Source organism: Schistocerca gregaria, chromosome 4 (assembly GCF_023897955.1).
Source record: "Schistocerca gregaria isolate iqSchGreg1 chromosome 4, iqSchGreg1.2, whole genome shotgun sequence".
NCBI classification, from domain to species: Eukaryota; Metazoa; Arthropoda; class Insecta; order Orthoptera; family Acrididae; genus Schistocerca; species Schistocerca gregaria.
Window position 1 is genome coordinate 402,049,405 of NC_064923.1, and position 21,647 is coordinate 402,071,051.

The window sequence follows — 21,647 nt, forward strand, 5'->3', positions numbered from 1 at the left end:
TCATTCACCTTACAGAATCTTAGCTATTATTGGTGTAAATATTTACAAATAAAGCTAAGACATAAGGTACATAAAATTTCATGATACTCACTTCAGCAACAGATTGTTGCATATAATGTGAAAATTATGTATGCAGGAACCCTTTAACTGACAATTTGCTACAAGTTAGTATGACAGTAATTAGTCAGAACTTTGTCACTTAAATATGGTTTATCATAATCTTTTTATGGAATAGTATGCTTTTTCTGCTAAAACAATTTTAAATGTACTGTAGTGAACAAAAAGGCCAACTTTTGTAAGTTGATTGAAAAATCTAAGGTCTAGAATTTGTGGCATTTTTTAACCTTATCTGGTCTACAGCAGGGTATAACAGCTGATTACTGATTATCCAGTTCTTGTGTTGTGTTCATGTACCGACATCCTAAAGTTGAAATAATTTAAGTTCTCTCTCTCTCTCTCTCTCTCTCTCTCTCTCTCTCTCTCTCTCTCTCTCTCTCTCTCTCTTTAATTTGAGAAGGTATATACATATATAGGTTAGGGATATTCATAACACTCTGCTCTTTGAAGTGATCACAAGATTAAGTAGGCTATATCTTTACTACTGTAGAATATCCTAGCCATACTGTGCCCATTACTTTTGTGAAATACGGCTCTCTATTAGCGGGTCCTACTCTTTTAGCAAGAGTCTCTGGAATTATTGCAGCATATGATACACTCCACTATTTTTTGACACTACTAACTTGTTTGTATTGTCTAGTACAAAAGAGATCAATAAATATGATAACAAAATAAGAATAAAACAAAACTTATTACCAAAGAGGTTTATCTGAATAGAAAAACACAGTCCTTCAGACGCAGCACAAAACTGTATTCAGAGTGTTTAAAATATTAATAGAAGCCTCACTATGCATTTCATAAAATGTATTTTATGTATTAGGGCCAAGCTTGAAGATTTTTAGACAAATGCTGACTTTCATTTCTGCAGTACCCAAAACAGGACAGCATTCCACATACAGTGAATGAAACAAACCAACAAACAAAAGCATGTGACTCATATCAGTTCTAAACTTTGACAGACTGCCAATTTACATCAGAAACTTACAAGAGGAAAATAAATTTAAAGCAGAATTTGAAAATATCATACTTAAACAATGTATACTTGGCAACAACATTTTACTGGTATGTTTATATTAAGCCAAAACTGAAGCTAGAGTCTTTTGGCCTTAATATTTTCATTAAGTTCAAATATCTGACAGAAAGCTGCTGTCTGAAGTAAAACTGTTAATGAAACTTTTCTTATTGTTTGTTGCTTATGGGGAACAAGAGTATAGGCTTGAAAAGAACAAGCTATGAATTTATAACAATAAAAGACTGTATGTATATGCTGGTATAAAAATTTATGATGTGTTACATTAGAAATAAAATTGAAAATCTCCAGAAATATAATAAACAGACAGAAACAAACAAAGTAATTTAACTAAAAGGTCAAAATAATTTTTCTGATTCCTCTTTCTAGATTAAGTTGCAAACACTTAAAATAGACAATTGTCTTCGAGTCTAAAGCACATCTTCTTGAAAAATGAACATTCCTCTCTTCTCAACTAGTATGGGAAGTATTATCAAAATTTGCAATTTTTGTATTCTCTTTTCATCGGAGACATTAGGAAACACAAATATGTTTTTACTGTTCTCATGTGGGTGCAAGAATTTCACATGTACTTCCGTAGCACCAACATTTGTGGCCACTCCAACATACTGCCTTGTTTCCTCCTTGTTTCCAGGTTTATATTTGTACTCAGCACTAAAACTTCATTGGATGATGTGTTGTTTTCACTTTCACTACTGCTAGAAGCACTGTCACTTGTTTCAGCACTGTTTTTGTTTCCTTCAAAATCTCAGCCAGTGACAGATTTTCCAGGTTTAATGTCTTGTTGGCAGCAGCAGTGGGAGCTACCAAGCTTGTTTAGAGGATAACAAATTTCTTTGAGCATCTCTTCAAAAGTGGAAGACCATGCGTCTGCATTGCTTTGCTGGCCCTCCTCATTATCAGGCAATTTTTGTAAGACATGATCTGGATCAAAAGGGATTAGGCCCATGGCATAAAATCTACCCCTTATGTTTTCCTTGGAGTTTGCTGAAATCTTAGTCATTGTCTGCTTCAGAAAAGATGGGTGGACATCCGTGGAAATAGTCCCACAAGCGTGTTTTTTCCAATCAGTTAATACAGCTCACCACGCTGCTTTCATTAGCCTGAAGAAGCTTACATCAAGCGGTTTTGGGAAGTGCGTGCTATTGGGGGGAAGGAAAGTGAATGAAATATTGTTCCGCTCACAGTCTTCAATAACACATAAAGACACCAGACTGGATAAGTTGTCTCCAATCATGACTGCCTCTTCAAATAGGGCAAAGTGATTGTAAAGAGCCAGTCTTCAAGTACTGGAAGGGCAAACCATCAAATTTTGTTCCTATTGAAACGGGTTCCTTGTGGTCCACCTTCTTGCCACGTGTCGCACAAATGCTCTGATTTGTAAAGGACGTATGGAGGAAGCAGTTTACCATCAGCACTAGCTGCCATCGTTATTGAGACACTAGATTTTGATGAGTCCATCACTTTTTCAGCATGCTTACTCCCCCGTTTCATAATTATCTGCTGCTTCCCTGGATCATCTGAAATGTTGGTTTCATCATAGTTGATCATGTTGCTAGGTGGAAGATATTCCATCTTTGCCTTGATATTGGAAAAAACATGTTAACAGTCTCTTTGTTCACTTCTGCATGAGCTTGTTTAATATTTTCGCTTAAACAAACGGAAAGATCTTCTGACTGTCATTTGAGGAATAAATACACCCATTCTTCTCCTGGAAAATTATTACAAAATTTCTTCTCTTTTCAGGCAGATTTATCAAGGTAGTCTTTAACTAAATATCTAATATCCAGTTTAGTGCAGCCCTCAAGATACCTTGCTTCATTATTATTTCTTCTTCTTCTTCTTTATTTGGCACTGGCTGTCCTCCCATTCTTTTCAGATGTGCTTCCTGCACTTTATTTTGTAAGGTTGATTTAGGTATACCATACAAATCACACACTTTTCTGTAAGATAATTTACCACTCTGAATATCATGAACAGCTTTATCAAAAAGTTCTGGGTCATAATTACACCATACTGTAGCACCTCTCCTGCTCTTATACATTCTTGACATTGTCCGAAATCACCCCACACAGTACACGTTGTTTTATTTATTTATTTCGTGTTCCAGTGATCCATGTTTTGAATACATCACAGGATATGGAACGTGTCAGTTTTACAAACTTTTTATGGTATTTTGTAAGTATTGCTATTATTTATATTAAAATTATATGGCTTAGATTAACATTACAAATTAAAATCACAAAAAAATAAATGTTACAAAGTTAAGTATTACAGACTCTATACACATACATACAGAAAATATACGACTGAAAACTTAAGATGTTTACAAGTAATAGATATACAGGATCACAAATGAAGAGTGGGAAATGTATCTGAGACTTATCCGTACAGGTACTAGGGTACTATTCATCGTGGTTCAGGAACTCTTCTATAGTATAAAATGACCCTTGCAATAGGAGCTGCCTTAACCTTTTCTTAAACGAGAACTCATCATCTACTAAACACTTAATTTGTGAAGGGAGGGCATTAAAAATCTTACAACCACTGAAGTGGACCCCCTTCTGTACCTTACTCAGGTTTGCATACTCATAGTGGATATCATCTTTTCTTCTAGTATCATGATTATGATAAACACTATTAGGTTTGAAGAGGGGCTTTTTTTTCCTTATGAAACACATCAAGGAGAATATATATTGTGCAATGGATGTGAAGATTTGAAGTTCTTTAAAAAGATTTCTGCATGTGGCTCTAGGGTGGGCTCCACTCATGATTCTTATGGCTCTTTTCTGTGCAGATAGCACTTTCCTAGCAAGTGGCTGATTTCCCCATAATATGATTCCATATGCCATAATGGCATCAAAATAACCATAATAAGCTGATTTACTGGTTTCCGTATTTCTGTAAGAGCAGATAATGCGTAAAGCATAAGTTGCCAAATTCAGCCTTTTGCAGAGATCCAAGATGTGGTTTGACCAGTTTAGTTTGCTATCTATATGTAAGCCAAGGTACTTTGTACTATCGACCTTAGCTATCTGCATCTCACCTAGTTTTTGTTCTTGTCCATCTTCTTTAGAGACTGTCTGAAACTGGACTTAGTTTGTTTTACTGTGATTAATAGAAAGACCATTTACATTAAACCAGTTCACAATATCACTAAAAACATTATTAGCTGTCACCTCAACTTCATCCACTGAGTTATCAACCAGTAGTGTAGTGTCATCAGCAAAGATGGTGAATTTACAAAAATCTGTACATAGAGGAAGATCATTAATAAAAATAATAAAATGTAGGGGGCCCAGAATGGAGCCTTGAGGCACTCCACAGGTGATTCTTCCCCATTCCAATGATGCTGATGCACCTTCTTGACTATCCAGTACAATTTTCTGTTTTCTGTTTGAAAGATAAGAATGGAGCCACTTCCCTGCTGCCCCACTTATGCCTAGATATGAAGCTTTATGCAAAAGTATTTGGTGACTGATGCAGTCAAAAGCTTTTGAGAGGTCACAAAATATTCCAACTATCTTCATCTTTTTGTTGATGGACTCCAAAACATTGGCAGCAAATGGAAGTATTGCATCTTCTGTTGATAACCACTTCTGAAATCCAAATTGACTTTTACTGATGATCTTATATTCAATGACGTGATTAACAATCCTGGCATGCATTAGTTTCTCTAAAACCTATGAAAAACTCGTCAGTAGTGAGATTGGCCGATAGTTAGCAGTATCTGCCTTATCTCCCTTTTTATACAGAGGTTTCACAACTGCATACTTAAGTCTTTCGGGCACTATTCCTTGCTTAAGTGATGCATCAAAAATGTGGCAAAGGATTCTACTTAAGTGGCCGCAGCAGTATTTTAATAATTTGCTAGATATGTTGTCAACTCCAGTGGAGTTTTTACTTTTCAGGGATCTAATTATTCTTTCAATTTCTGGAATAGTGACTGTTGTTATTTTGATTTGTGGTACTGTGCCAGGTACACTGGCTTGCAGAAAACTAATGGCGTGATTTATGGAGCCTTGTGATCCAATTTGTTCTGTTACTGTTAAAAAATGTTTGTTGAACATATCAGCAACTTTTTTGGATCACTAACAATATGATCCCGATTTTTTATTTGAATATTTTCACTGTGAACTGCACTTTTCCCCGTTTCCTTCTTTACAAAATTCCAAATAGTTTTTACTTTATTGTTCGAGTTATCAATTTCTGCCTTTAAGAACATGTTCTTTGATGCCTGTATGGTTTTGTTAAGAATTTTACTGTACAATTTGTAATGCTTAATCTTATGTGAATCATCTGATATCTTGGCTTCTGCATAAAGCTGCCTTTTTGTTCTACAGGAAATTTGGATGCCCTTAGTAACCCAAGGCCTGTGATCTGATTTATACAGATTTTCTCAAATTAACTTTTTAGGAAATGTTTCTTCAAAAATACTTGTAATCTCGTTGATAAATATATTAAATTTGGAGTTTACATCAATAGCAGCATACACAGAAGACCAGTCCATGTGCTGTCGTTTACGTTTAAAGTTTTCCATGTTGTGTGGGTTTGTAATCCTAATGTTTTTCCAAATGAAATTTACTCTCCTTTGTACATTTATTTGGTTTATGGTGAGGAACTGTCCATCATGATCAGATAGGCCATTTGTAACATTTTTTACACTTAAATTATTAAATGCATCCTTATCTATAAATATATTATCTATTAATGTACTGTTACTCTAGTTGGACTGTTTACCACTGACACTAAATTGTAAGAGCACATCAAGTGTTAAAGATCTGTTCTATTCCTGTTTTCTGTTAAAAAGTCCACATTAAAGTCACCCATTACAATGACTGATTTAGTTTTTCTAGACAGGCGGGACAAGAGTGATTCAATATTTCCCATAAAAACGTTCAGATATCCAGCAGGGGCCCTGTAAATTGACAGCAAAATAACTGTTGCACTGTCTGTTGTTATCTCAATACCACACACCTCAAAGTGCTGTTCCACACAATATTTGCTTAAATTTAGAGATTTATACACCACATTATTCCTAATAAATATTGCGACACCACCCTTTCCCATACTAGATCTACAATAGTGGGCAGCTAAACAAAAGTTTTCAATCTGTAACATATTGATTCCATCTGTGATATGATGTTAAGAGAAACACAATATATCAGGTTCACTTCCACACTCTTCATCACTTAGGTGAATTAGCAGTTGGTCTATTTTATTTTTCAGACCTCTTATATTTTGATGAGATACAGACAAAGTTTGAGACTTGCTCACCTTTACATTTGTATATTTGTTTGTGGTATTTTTTCTCAGTAGGCTAGTTAGTTCTGCTTGTGGTGCTGGAGTCCCATGTTTAATACACGAGAGAGATGTTTCACAAGATTTTGACTGTTTTTCTCTTGTGTCACTCAACATAAAAAACACTGAGTTACCTTTCTGTTTTGTGTAGGACGAGCTGCTGCTTCCACTGTGTGTGGTTCAGCTACTAGTTCTCGTACTGAAGGCACTGCTATTTCAGATGATGATGCTGTTTCAGTTGATGATGATGATGTCGGTTCCACACAATGGGAAAGGTGGTTTGGCCAGAAAAAGTTTTTGCAATTGAACATGCTACACTCATTTGCATTTTCAGTATGTTTTATGCTGTATTTGTCTTTGGGTACAATGTTTTCCTCACTGATGTTTGGTTCTCTATAACTGAGTGGTATTAGGGGCCCACTTAGTGCTTTTTCTTTCATTACAGTCTCTAATATGAAATTTATGATTTCTCTCCTCCCAAGATTGTTTAAGTGAAACCCGTTTCGTGTATAAAACTTTCTGTGAAATTCGCTTGCTTTAATTATCGTAATATTTGCGAATTTTGAGCACAGTTTGTAGATCTGCGAATTTACGCTGGTTACTTCTGTGTTTAAACATGACCAGTTTGGAAGATCATGTCTGAAAGGCACATCCACTAAAAACACTTTCTTCGATACAATGCACGGTAATTTGGCTTTTAAAGTTTTTATTAGATGTTGGCTGTTGTTGCAAGCAACATCGTTTGTTCCTGTTGCAATTACCACAATGTCAGAGGTGCAAGATTTGGGGGTGTTTTGGTTAACATTTTTGAGTACGAAACTTGCATTGGCTTGAGGGTAAATGTAGCCTAAACATTCAATCTGAGCGTTTTCATTTAAAAGTTTAGACAAATTGCGTCCTTGGCTGCCACCTAAGATAACAGCCTTGAGCATTTGGCCATACGACTTTTGTTTTTCATCAGATTTCGTGTTTACTTGAGCTTTGTTTTGGGAAGTACTAATAAGTAACCTTGGGTTTGTGGGTGGTGGTTGCGACATTTTTGGTTAAATATTAGTTTTAGATGACAATAGACATGGTTGCACTTTACCGTTTGGGGTGGTACACATATTTTTCCTGGAATTCTTATTTGCAGCACTAGAATCATGGTCCTGGTTTACAGTAATATGCTTGTTATTACTGGGATTCCTAGCCATACGTGGATAATACGAACACAATACACTGTCTTTGCGGCCATCACTTTCACTTTTGGGCAGTTTCTCCTCTACTTGTACGCATTTTTCCATGTGGTCTTCATATTTCAAACATGTTGCAGCCAGATCTTGTTTCAGTACACTAATTTCCTTCTTCTGTGCCGCCATAATAACTTCGATATTGCTTACTTCTACGCACTCAGCAGATAATTTTCCCGTCACTATTTTGTGATTCTTCAGGAGTTCTTCGTGCTTACAACGTAATGCAGCTAGTTCTTTTTTCACTGTATTGAATTACTTTTCCTGTAGTGTTAGGGAGTCCTTTAATTTATTTTCTGCTAGACGCTCAACACACGTTCGGCATTGCCACTGGTCTCCATCGTTTATGAGTTTAAGGTTTATTTTCACGCACTTATCGTGATACCAACACTTGCATTCTGTGCATAGGATACCTTTCACTATCTTTCTGGAGCACATATTACAAACGGAGCGATCACATAATAACGAAACTCAGAGACGATCTTTTTCACTACCTTTACTCGGCGCCATCTTGAAACTGAGTTGTTGTCTTCAGTCCTGAGACTGATTTGATGCAGCTCTCCATGCTACTCTATCCTGTGCAAGCTGCTTCATTTCCCAGTACCTACTGCAACCTACATCCATCTGAATCTGCTTAGTGTAGTCATCTCTTGGCCTCCCTCTACGATTTTTACCCTCCACGCTGCCCTCCAATACTAAGTTTGTTATCCCTTGATGCCTCAGAACATGTCCTACCAACCTATCCCTTCTTCTAGTCAAGCTGTGCCACAAACTTCTCTTCTCCCCAATTCTATTAAATACCTCCTCATTAGTTATGTCATCTACCCATCTAATCTTCAGTATTCTTCTGTAGCGACACATTTCGAAAGCTTCTATTCTCTTCTTGTCCAAACTATTTATCGTCCATGTTTCACTTCCATACATGACTACACTCCATACAGATACTTTCAGAACGACTTCCTGGCACTTAAATTTGTGCTCGATGTTATCAAATTTCTCTTCTTCAGAAACGCTTTCCTTGCCATTGCCAGTCTACATTTTATATCCTCTCTACTTCGACCATCATCAGTTATTTTGCTCCCCAAATAGCAAAACTCATCTACAACTTTAAGTGTGTCATTCCCTAATCTAATTCCATCAGCACCACCCGAGTAGACTTGACTACATTCCATTATCCTCGTTTGTTGATGTTCATCTTATATCCTCCTTTCAAGACACTATCCATTCCATTCAACTGCTTTTTTAAATCCTTAGCTTTCTCTGACAGAATTACAATGTCATCGGCGAACCTCAAAGTTTATATTTCTTCTCCATGGATTTTAATACCTACTCCAAATTTTTCTTTTGTTTCCTTTACTGCTTGCTCAATATACAGATTGAATAACATTGGGGACAGGCTACAACCCTTTCTCACTCCCTTCCCAAACGCTGCCTCCCTTTCATGCCCTTCAACTCTTATAACTGCCATCTGGTTTCTGTACAAATTGTAAATAGCTTTTCGCTCCCAGTATTTTACCCCTGCCACCTTTCGAATTTGAAAGAGAGTATTCCAGTCAACATTGTCAAAAGCTTTCTCTAAGTCTACAAATGCTAGAAATGTAGGTTTGCCTTTCCTTAATCTATTTTCTAAGCTAAGTTGCAGGGTCAGTACTGTCTCACGTGTTCCAACATTTCGACAGAATCCAAACTTATCCTCCCTGAGTTCCGCATCTACCAGTTTTTCCATTCGTCTGTAAAGAATTCGCATTAGTATTTTGCAGCTGTGACTTATTAAACTGATAGTTCGGTAATTTTCACATTTGTTAACACCTGCTTTCTTTGGGATTGGAATTATTATATTCTTCTTGAAGTCTGAGGGTATTTCGCCTGTCTCATACATCTTGCTCACCAGATGGTAGAGTTTTGTCATGACTGGCTCTCCCAAGGGCGTCAGTAGTTTTAATGGAATGTTGTCTACTCCCGGGGCCTTGTTTCGACTCAGGTCTTTCAGTGCTCTGTCAAACTCTTCACGCAGCATCTTATCTCCCATTTCGTCTTCATCTACATCCTCTTCCATTTCCATAATATTGTCGTCAAGTACATTGCCCTTGTATAGACAATCTATATACTCCTTCCACCTTTCTGCCTTCCCTTCTTTGCTTAGAACTGGGTTTCCGTCTGAGCTCTTGATATTCATACAAGCGGTACTCTTTTCTCCAAAGGTCTCTTTAATTTTCCTGTAGGCAGTATCTATCTTACCCCTAGTAAGATAATGCTGTACATCCTTACATTTGTCCTCTAGCCATCCCTGCTTAGCCACTTCCTGTCAATCTCATTTTTGAGATGTTTGTATTCCCTTTTGCCTGCTTCATTTACTGTGTTTTTATATTTTCTCCTTTCATCAATTAAATTCAATATTTCTTCTGTTACCCAAGGATTTCTACTTGCCCTTGTCTTTTTACCTTCTTGATCCTCTGCTGCCTTCACTACTTCATCCCTCAAAGCTACCCGTTATTTTTCTACTGTGTTTTTTTTCCCCATTTCTGTCAGTTGTTCCCTTATGCTCTCCCTGAAACTCTGTACAATCTCTGGTTTAGTCAGTTTATCCAGGCCCCATCTCCTTAAATTCCCACCTTTTTGCAATTTCTCCAGTTTTAATCTACAGTTCATAACCAATAGATTGTGGTCAGAGTCCACATCTGCCACTGGAAATGTCTTACAATTTAAAACCTATTTCCTAAATCTCGGTCTTACCATAATATAATCTATCTGAAACCTTCTAGTATCTCCAGAATTGTTCCATGTATACAGCCTTCTTTTATGATTCTTGAACCAAGTGTTAGCTATGATTGAGTTATGCTCTGTGCAAAATTCTACCAAACGGCTTCCTCTTTCATTTCTCTCCCACAATTCATATCCATCCACTATGTTTCCTTCCCTCCCTTTTCCTATTATTGAATTCCAGTCACCCATGACTTAAATTTTCGTCTCCCTTCACTACCTGAATAATTTCTTTTATGTCATCATACATTTCATCAATTTCTTCATCTGCAGAGCTAGTTGGCATATATGAAATGTACACAGTTTTTCAAAAACTGTCATTTTTTTTATAACCTTGCACGAGAAACTTGACAAACTTGTACATAAATTGTCTCAATGCTGTTAGCTACTGAGCACGTCGACAATTACAATTACAATAACTTCCCACTCAGCACAACAATAGAATGTTTCCATTTTACGATAATGCATGGATTTTTAACACTGAGACTGTTTGTCAATTATTCACCTAGGGAAACAATTGATGCAAAATAAAAGTTGTGGAAAACAATTAATGCAATCTTGCATTTAAAATAACTGATGCACAGACATTAAAATAAGTAGCTCTTTGTTTCTATGCAGTGGCAAAGAGCAAATAAGCCATACTGTCTGAATTTGCCATGGTGTCTGAAATCACCCCATCTGACGGTACTCCCAAGAACTAAAAACAGCTTGGATCATCTTTTAGAAGCTTGTCTTAAGGCTAAAAACCATCTGCTGCATTATGATTTCATTCAGCAAGAATCCATTTTCTTTTAACGAATAGGCTGTTTGTTTTAAGACTACTGTAGTTTTAAGACTACTGAAATCATTACTACTGTAAATAAAAATTCTATCATCTGCATATAGCAATGTAATTGACTTAACAGCTGATGGCAAATCATCAGTAGTTATTAGGAACAGAAAACGCACTGTACAGATCCCTGTGGAACACCTCTCTGGACTTCTTCTATACTGGACATTTCTTCGGCATCACAGATAACTTTTTTATGGTTCTTTAGATATGTTTTTAATATTTTGTGTGAGGGAGTTCCTACTAGCCATAATTTGCTAACACTATACTTCACACAAACAGCCTACAACTGTTGCTGTTGCCCGTTAATATGTAGCTTCTCTTGTTCCACATAACACAATGAATGAATAAGTGAAGCATTTGGCACTTTGTTTATCTTGCTCTCTTAGTCCTGTATCACATGTTTCATTTGTTCTCTCCTGGCAGTAGGCAGCACAGAAGTCTGCTCCAAGTGAATCCACATTTCTGTTTGTGTTGCATTGCGTTGAAAAAATTATGTGAAAATGACTGTCAGTTATAGTATTCTGTGTATAACATTAAGTATCACCACTCAAATTCAGCCTAAAGAACAAAGTAAAGAAAATTTACTGGTGTTTCTTATATCTGTGCTTGTTAAATGAATGTTTGGTTGTCAGTACAAAGTGTTAGATGAGCTGAACTGCCTGAAAAGCTTTGTTGCAGTTGTATCACTCCTTTCGTTTCCAATTGTGACTGCACAGGTCCCCATTGACCATATTTATATGTGTACACTACTGATGTCAGTTTCAAGAAATAGTATGAATTCACTGAACCAAACTTGGGCATTGATATATAACAGCTCTAAACACAAATTTAACCACTCAATACCGGTTCACACACCCTAAGTCCATTTTCAAATTATTTGAAATTGTAATTTTACAGAAATACTCCCATTTAATCTCAGTTCTGAGAGCAGCTGAACACCATATGAAATATGGCAGTGGAGACCTTTCCACAATTTCTTACAGCATCATCATGTTGTGACATGTCACAATAGAATGCAACATATGCTGCCATAGTTTGTGTCTTGGAAGATATCAATTGAATGCACAGAACACTGTCATTATGGAAACTTCCAGAGTGATCATTCTCATAACTATCATTAATGGTAAAAAAAAAATTCAATATTTTGTTGGTTAGCAGGTTATACGTGAAAATCTTAATTAGCAAAAGAAGCTCCTGTTACAAACACATTCGTTATTTTTCCAGTTGTATTTTCAGCTGATGTTTATTTATAAAATTGCTATCTCGCTTTTCTGTTAATGAACTGACTCTTGTACTTTTTGTTCAATATTTATTGATTGCTAACAGAGTAGGAAGTTTAGGAATAAAGACATTCCCAGTAAACACTGCTGCAGGGGAAGGAAATAAGTGACAAAGGAAAGCTCTTGCTTTCTCACCCAGTACTGACACTGCACACTAGATGTCTGGTTCACATTATAGTTTAGGCAAAAGAAGATTCCTGACAGCTGGCAGGGCTTTTTCAGCTGTCACCTGCAGGCAGAAACAGTAGGCATCTGTAAAGCTGCAACATCTTACATCAGTGGTTGAGGTAGATACACGGTCTGTCATATAAAACCCATTGCCACTAATGGGGATCTTCCTTTCCTAACTCTGCTACAGGTATCTCAAAAATTAACCCAAGGCAGTGACTGATGTCCTTGTTGTTTGGTTCCTCACTGATTCCCCCCCCCCCAGTCAATCAACCAGAAAGCATTAGACAAAAAATTGCAGGCAACTGGTGTACTTTGTGATCTGTCAAAGGCATTTGACTGTGTAAATCACGTTATCCTTTAAATAAATTAGAATATAATAGTGTAACAGGAAATGCTGCAAAATGGTTCCAATCTTACATCTCTGGCAGAAAACAGAGGGTGTTATTAGGAAAGAGACATGTATCAAGCCATCAGGCATGATCCAACTGGGAACTAATTACATGTGGGGCCCCACAAGGTTCCATTTTGGAACCCTTACTTTTTCTTGTGTATATCAATGACCTTTCATCAGACACATTACCAGATGCCAAGTTTGCTTTGTTTTCCAATGATACAAACATTGCAATAAATAACAAATCAATTGTAGTCTTAGAAAGATCAGCTAATAAAATATTTGTGGACATTAATCACTGGTTCCTAGCCAATTCTTTGTCACTAAACTTTGAAAAAACACACTACATGCAGTTCAGAACTTGTAAGGGGTGTCCCACGAGTATATGCCTAACATACGATGACAAGCAGATAGAAGAAGTGGACAGTGTTAAATTCTTGGGATTACAGCTTGATAATAAACTCAACTGGGAGGAGCACACCACAGAACTGCTGAAGCATCTTAACAAATCTCTATTTGCAATGCGAATTGTGTCAGACATAGGGGATATAAAAATGAAAAAGCTGGCATACTATGCTTACTTCCATTCCATAATATCATGTGGGATTATTTTTTTAGGGTAATTCATCAAGCCAAGCTACAGTTTTCCAGGCACAAGAGGGTGCAGTAAGAGTTGTATGTGGTGTGAACTTAAGAACATCCTGCAGAAGCCTGTTTAAGGAGCTAGGGATACTAACTACTGCTTTCCAATATATTTATTCCTTAGTGAAATTTGTCATTAGAAGTATATCAATTTTTCAGACCAACAGCTCAATTCATGGCATCAATATTAGAAATAAGAATAATCTTGACAAGGATTTAAAGTCACTTACTCTTGTACAAAAAGGTGTGCATTATTGAGGAACACACATTTTCAATAACTTGCTAGCAGCTATAAAAAGCTTAACAACCAATGAAATTCAGTTTAAGAGAAGCCTAAAGGATTTATTGGTGGCCAACTCCTGTGCAGTGTGTTCATTGTAAATAAGTATTATAGTAGTTGTATTACACATTTTATTACCTTATAAATAAATGGAAAAAAAACTTTATTTTAAATTCACTGCATTAGTATTTGTAAGATGACTCTTTCATATAGTGTTCATTAAAAAATGATGATCATTCCACTTGGGACCTCAAGAATGGTACATTAGCTTATTTGTTATAGTTGTAAATATTTGTCATGTATTGATGTTTGTCTGACATGTTCTACATCCTGGAGGACCACCTCAGTATGGATCAATTGGAATGAAAGTAAATCTAATCTTCACTGTTTGTTGAAACCTTTGAAGAGTCCTAGGTTATGTCTTCAATGGGGCAGGAATTGCTCCATTGCAAAAGCATCAAACACAATTGTTAGGTCACTAAGGCTCAAAGTGGTTGAACTAAAAGGCTTCTGACCTCAACCAAAGAAGAAATAGGCCACAAAGTGGGCAACAAAGTTATACAGATAGTAGATGGAAGACATTTATTCATAAACTGTCAGAATAAAGGCATAATTCACTGTATTTATCATTTCTTGCGGTATTTACAAGGCTCTGTTATCACAGATTCTGCATATTCAGAAATTATAAAGTAATAATTAAACAAATGGCATCTTTTTTAGTTAGTTACTGACCAACTTGTTTCTCTGACAGCTGTGTTTGCAAACTTGCTGCTGTGAAGTCTTGTTTTCATAAGTTCTTCCTGCCTGTGTGGGACGTACTGTTTTCAAGCATGCTTTCTTACATGATAAAATTTTTATTTTCCAATGTTTAATTATTAATTATTTATTGTTTAATACTGTCAGTATAATATTAAGTGTGTTTTCTGATTGTCATCTAAGAATTTTAGTGCGCTTTGTTCACTGTCATTTCCATGTCCATTGCAATGATGTATTTATTAATAATTAATGTTACATGTCTCTCTGCATGGAAAATATAAAATAGTTTTGAAACATCTCATATTCACAGCTGAGTCTAAATTTAAAAATAAAAAATATTTCCAATTAATGTGTTTTTCTTCTAGCATGCTCTTTCTCAAAAGATCAAATCAAAGGGAGAGAAACGTGACCACTGGCTGGACTACGCAGATGATAAACATGACAAGAACCTTATTGAAGATATAAAGGCAACACTAAGAGTTATGTTTTTGTACATCCCATTGCCAATTTTCTGGGCACTTTTTGATCAACAGGTAAAAAAAGTTTGGTGTATAAATATTAAAACATTTAAAATAGAAAGAAACTTCCACATGGGAAAAATATATTAATATATATTTTTAATATATTAAAACATTTACTCGTATTCACATACTCATTAATTCATTACTTGGTTAACAATGTTAAGATAAACAATGTTGTAATGTATTTCACTACATAACATTCTTGTGATATATTTGTGATTATCATGTATTTTTGGACAGTAATAACACACACTAAGCATCAAATATGCATTTATTAATCACCGAGACATAATGAACAAACATGGCAGAAGTGCAAGTTACGTGCCAAGAATGAGCTAGAACAAAGCAGTCCAAAGAAATAAGAGTCAAAGATAGGACGCTCTGTGCCAGAGATGCCACAGAGCTGCTCATGACACCCCCCCCCCTCCCCTCCCCTCCCCTCCCTGGTAGTGCGGAAAAGAGCGGAGGGAAGCTTCATCATATGAATTCATAATCTTTGTGCCAGCATGTTGGTTGTAGGCGGTGGCCGGCACGAGAAGTAGGCATGTCACAATCTGTGGTGCAAAGGTCCCATGGTTCCAACAGCTGCATAGGTGGAGAGACGTTGGCCGAAGGCATGTCAGCAGCATTGGGTGGCAGGTCGGTGAGTGAACACGTCAGTTTTAGTCAATTAACAGACACAGTCTGTGGACGTCCATGTAAGTGGATGACACCATGTTCTAACTGTGACATAGCACACAGACAGGGCCCGAATGAGGCGACTGCAAGGCTGCTCACACAGTATCGTCCCGCAGCATCACAGAGTCGCACGAAGCAAGGTTCTTGTGGACAAACACAGGCAGGGTGGAGTGAAGGCATGGAAGTGGGGTAGGGAGGCATGCAACATGCATACAAGCCCATTCAACCATAGCAGGGACATCCACAGTAGCGACTGACGGTGTATCTTCGATGAACTCGGTCGGAGGGAGGAGGGGTTTGCCATATAGAATCTCAGTGGGCAAGGCATTCAAGTCTTCTTTATGAGCTGAGCAAATACCCAGCAGGTCTCACATGAAGGGCTCAGACCATAGGCTGCCATGGCACATAAACATGACCTTGAGTGTGCAGTGCCACTGTTCAACCAGGCAATTTGCCTGTGGGGGGCTAAGCCATGGTGTGAAATTTGATGACACTGTAGAGTTTGCAGAGTTGTGCAAAGAGGGCAGACTCGAACTGGTGTCCATAGTTGGTTGTGAGAGACAGGGAACAACTGAAACGAGCAACCCACACAGACACAAAGGAACATGCTATGGTGTCGGTCATGATGTTAATAAGAGGGACCGCCTCGACCCAGTGGGTCACATGGTTGATGATCAGTCAGATGTATCTGAACCCTCGGAAGGGTGGAGGGGACAAATGACATCAATGTGGACATGCCAAAGACTCCCCTTTGGAATGTCAAACTTGCCCAATGGAGGCTGAGTGTGCCTGATGAACTTGCTGCACTGGCATGGGTTGCATGTGCGGGTCCAAGTGCAGCAGTCATGCTTCACACTGGGCCAGACAAAGCACTGCATAACCAGCTCCATCGTGGCTCTTTTTCCAGGGTGGGCCAAGCCATGCAAGGCAGTTAAGACCCCGTGACAAAGAGCGATAGGGACCAGGGAGAGGGGTGTGCCTGTAGAAGTATCACAAAGGAGAGGGATCATCGACCCGTGTAGTATATTGGGCTGGACAGAGAACGATGACTCGTTGTTTTACATTATTCACTGTATGTCATCGTATTCAGCCTGAAGTAGGGCAAGCTCCTCCAGATTCAGCAGTGTGGTTAGCACACAGTTGCAGCAAAGGTAGTCTGCCACTATGTACACTCCTGGAAATTGAAATAAGAACACCGTGAATTCATTGTCCCAGGAAGGGGAAACTTTATTGACACATTCCTGGGGTCAGATACATCACATGATCACACTGACAGAACCACAGGCACATAGACACAGGCAACAGAGCATGCACAATGTCGGCACTAGGACAGTGTATATCCACCTTTCGCAGCAATGCAGGCTGCTATTCTCCCATGGAGACGATCGTAGAGATGCTGGGTGTAGTCCTGTGGAACGGCTTGCCATGCCATTTCCACCTGGCGCCTCAGTTGGACCAGCGTTCGTGCTGGATGTGCAGACTGCGTGAGACGACGCTTCATCCAGTCCCAAATATGCTCAATGGGGGACAGATCCGGAGATCTTGCTGGCCAGGGTAGTTGACTTACACGTTCTAGAGCACGTTGGGTGGCACGGGATATATGCGGATGTGCATTGTCCTGTTGGAACAGCAAGTTCCCTTGCCGGTCTAGGAATGGTAGAACGATGGGCTCGATGACGGTTTGGATGTACCGTGCACTATTCAGTGTCCCCTCGACGATCACCAGAGGTGTACGGCCAGTGTAGGAGATCGCTCCCCACACCATGATGCCGGGTGTTGGCCCTGTGTGCCTCGGTCGTATGCAGTCCTGATTGTGGCGCTCACCTGCACGGCGCCAAACACGCATACGACCATCATTGGCACCAAGGCAGAAGCGACTCTCATCGCTGAAGACGACACGTCTCCATTCGTCCCTCCATTCACGCCTGTCGTGACACCACTGGAGGCGGGCTGCACGATGTTGGGGCGTGAGCGGAAGATGGCCTATCGGTGTGCGGGACCGTAGCCCAGCTTCATGGAAAGGGTTGCGAATGGTCCTCGCCGATACCCCAGGAGCAACAGTGTCCCTAATTTACTGGGAAGTGGCGGTGCGGTCCCCTACGGCACTGCGTAGGATCCTACGGTCTTGGCGTGCATCCGTGCGTCGCTGCGGTCAGGTCCCAGGTCGACGGGCACGTGCACCTTCCGCCGACCACTGGCGACAACATCGATGTACTGTAGAGACCTCACGCCCCACGTGTTGAGCAATTCGGCGGTACGTCCACCCGGCCTCCCGCATGCACACTATATGCCCTTGCTCAAAGTCCTTCAACTGCACATACGGTTCACGTCCACGCTGTCGCGACATGCTACCAGTGTTAAAGACTGCGATGGAGCTCCGTATGCCACGGCAAACTGGCTGACACTGACGGCGGCGGTGCACAAATTCTGCGCAGCTAGCGCCATTCGACGGCCAACACCGCGGTTTCTGGTGTGTCCGCTGTGCCGTGCGTGTGATCATTGCTTGTACAGCCCTCTCGCAGTGTCCGGAGCAAGTATGGTGGGTCTGACACACCGGTGTCAATGTGTTCTTTTTTCCATTTCCAGGAGTGTATATAGCACGTGTCCGAAGTGTGCTAACACATGTAGTCCATATGGTGGAAGATCCTTAGCAGGATTACAAATAGCATCCATGAGTGGCTTGTAATCTGCATTGATCGTGAAAGGTTGCCTCTTGAGGTCACTATGGAAAGGTTTAATCGCCTCATACACGGCAAAGAGCTCACAGTTGAAAGCAGACCATTTACACTGGCTCTTGGCCAGTTTCTTGGAAAAGAAGCAGAAGGGTTGGGTGTAGTCGGCAGTGTGCTGTTTAAAACAGCGCCTACAGCTGACCTCAGGGTCAGAGTGGGTGAGTGTGATGGTCTTGGTCAGGGCAGTTTTAAGGTTACCGAAAGTGTTGATTGGTGACTCCATAGAGTGCTGTGTGCACAATGACCTTATACATGAAATTACAAGGAAGGTCAGCGTTGGCCATAATATTGATGGTTTATTGACAGCAAAATCGTTTTAAATCACATAGTGATCATTTTCAGTGCTGTAGTGTACAAATTAAACTCATAGGCACTGGTGTCAAGTTATTATCAGTAACCAAAGCTATGAAACGGTCACAATAACTCACATAACTCATATTGTGGTTGATCACTGATGTGGAACACAGTTGAGATTTATCATGGTTGATCACCACACCATTGGCAGTGAGGGCCAAATGAACCACATCAAGGTGAACTTGATGCTTCTCAGCAGGGGAGGAACAGATCAGTATATCATCTAAGTAAGCATAAGCAAATAGCAGAGGGATCAAAATGGAATCAATGAACCACTGCCACGCCTGTGCAAAATTTTTCAATCCGTAAGGCATGTAGCAGTATTCAGATAGGCCAAAGGGTGTGACGATGGCCATCTCAGAAATACCCGGTGGATGCATAGGGATCTGATGGTATGCCTTGGAACAATCTAAAGTTGAGAAAAAATTAGAACCATCTAGTAATTGCGTGAAATCTTGTTTATAAGGAATGGGGTAGTTATCGATAAAGGTGTGAGTGTTAAGGGACATGTAGTCCCCACACAAGCACAAGGTGGTGTCATTTTTAGGAGCAATGTAAATTGGTGAAGACCAGTTGCTATCAGAGGGGTGGAGGATGCCCGAAACCAATAGATCCTGAATGATCTCCTTGGTGCTCAGAGGTTTGGAAGCATTAAGCCACCTGGCCTTATAATGTGCAGGTAGGCTGTCGGTGGTGTGAATCCTATGACAAGTGCCATTACTGATGGCCGATACTTGTGAAGGGGTTCTGCAAGAGGGGTCAAGAAGGGATCCACAGGCAATGTCTGTTCACTGACCATGATGAACAGGGATGGCATAGGTGGAGCATTAGCTGTAGTTGACAATGGGAGGCATGATGCAGGATCCACATGGTGCAAAGAATTGGGAAGGGCACATGCAGGTGCATCTTGAAGTTCATCTGCGGAGATGCAAAAATGACAGCAGGCAATGGAATGCTCGACATGGGAGCTGGTTGGTGAGAAGACATAGTAGAGTCATGTGTTGGGTCACCTCATTGTGGTTCTGCAGATAGCGACGTATAGTACGCCGCATGTGTGACAACTCAGCGGAGGTAGAGGCTATGCGGGTGCATTAGGCAGTGTTCTGAGTGCGGAGTTTATCAATTTGTGAGTTCACGTCCGACAGGTCAGAGAGCCGTGCAGTAATCTGCTCAAGCAGGGACACACATGTGAAAAGCATAGCCAAGGAGGTGGAGAGTGAAGTCATGCTGAACTCATGTGAGCACGCGACAGTAAAGCCAGACACGTGGCGTAGCGCAGTGGCTTGCATGTCTGGTGAAAGGTCATAATGATGTAGGAAATCCAACTCGATCACAGATTCACCCACATCAGCAATGTGGAAGGTTCAAGGGAAGGTGTGGACCAGTGATAGGTGAATTGACATCTCTATTGAGCCATGGACAGCAATGAGAGAGTGACTGGCGACGATAAAGGTGAAGGTAGTAGGTGAAAGTGTGTCGCCAGTGTGCTTGGCCAGGATAACTCTAACTTTGGTGCCAGTGTCAATGAGAAAGCGAATGCCCAATGATATGGTGTGAGACATTTGGGCTTCGCATTACTGAAGCAAGTGATGCATCGTTGGCCAGTAGGCGCCATGAAGGAATGTGGCGGGATGTTGTGCCTAAATGTGGCCACCAGTATTGTTTGGGTAGGCACAGGGTGCATAGTAGGTGCGGGCAGCAACCCCTAAGTAGTGTGAAACCAGCTCAGTGTGTAGGCTGATAGGCAGGGTGATGCAGTGTAGGAGAGGGCCACAGCTGACTGCATCGTGACCGGTAGCCATTCGGGCTGCTGATTGGGCGGTGACGGTGGCTGTCAGGGGGCTACTGACAGTACCTCCTGTAGGCCACTAGGTGACAGCTCCTGACTGGCAGCTGAGGTGCCGAGGTGAGTGCACTGGCCTCTGCCGGCAGGGTGCTTAACTGAAGATGCAGGTGTGCCAACTGAGGGTGATGGAGAAGTCATCTGTGACAAGTGGTGTCGGTGACAAATGGTAGCGTAAGCCGGATCTGCCATGTGTAAACGAACCTCAAATGGGTCAGTGCTGTGGGATAGTAGGTGAAGTTGCAGATATGAAGGCATTTTGACCATCCACAATGTCCAAATTGCGGCGTCAGGTAATTCTTAAACGTCAATTAATGCCCGTAGGTGCCACCAAAGCTGCAAAGGAATGCGAACGTCGAGATGCTAGTCATGAATAATGTGGTGGACAACCTCCACTGGAGGGCAAGAAAGGCGCTTGGTGAGCAGTGGTTTCACTCTTGAATACTTGTGTGAGGTGAGCAATGAGAGAAGCAAGTCGCTGATGAGGTCCAGATGAGTGTGGAGGTGGCACACCAGGCAGACAAAACAGGCATAAATGTCGGAAATGCCGTGGATATCCAGTAGGTGATCCACTAAGGTGAACGAAGTCTTAGGGTTATCTTTTTGCAAAGCAGGTAGCTGGGGAAACCTGCCGGGTAACACATGTTGAGGCAGCACCAGCAGACGGAGATCTGTGCGAGCAGAGCAGGACGTCCCCGACACCGGATGTGCAGTAGCGGTGAATGGTGTG

General features: G+C 40.2%; 1 protein-coding gene across 1 annotated transcript in view; it reads left to right on the plus strand.

Moving 5' to 3' along the window:
- LOC126365904 (solute carrier family 15 member 1-like) overlaps positions 1-21,647 on the plus strand; it is a 376,844-nt gene that overhangs the window by 297,554 nt on the left and 57,643 nt on the right. The window contains 1 exon segment of the mRNA XM_050008624.1: positions 15,155-15,322. Coding sequence (XP_049864581.1) covers positions 15,155-15,322 — 168 coding nt within the window.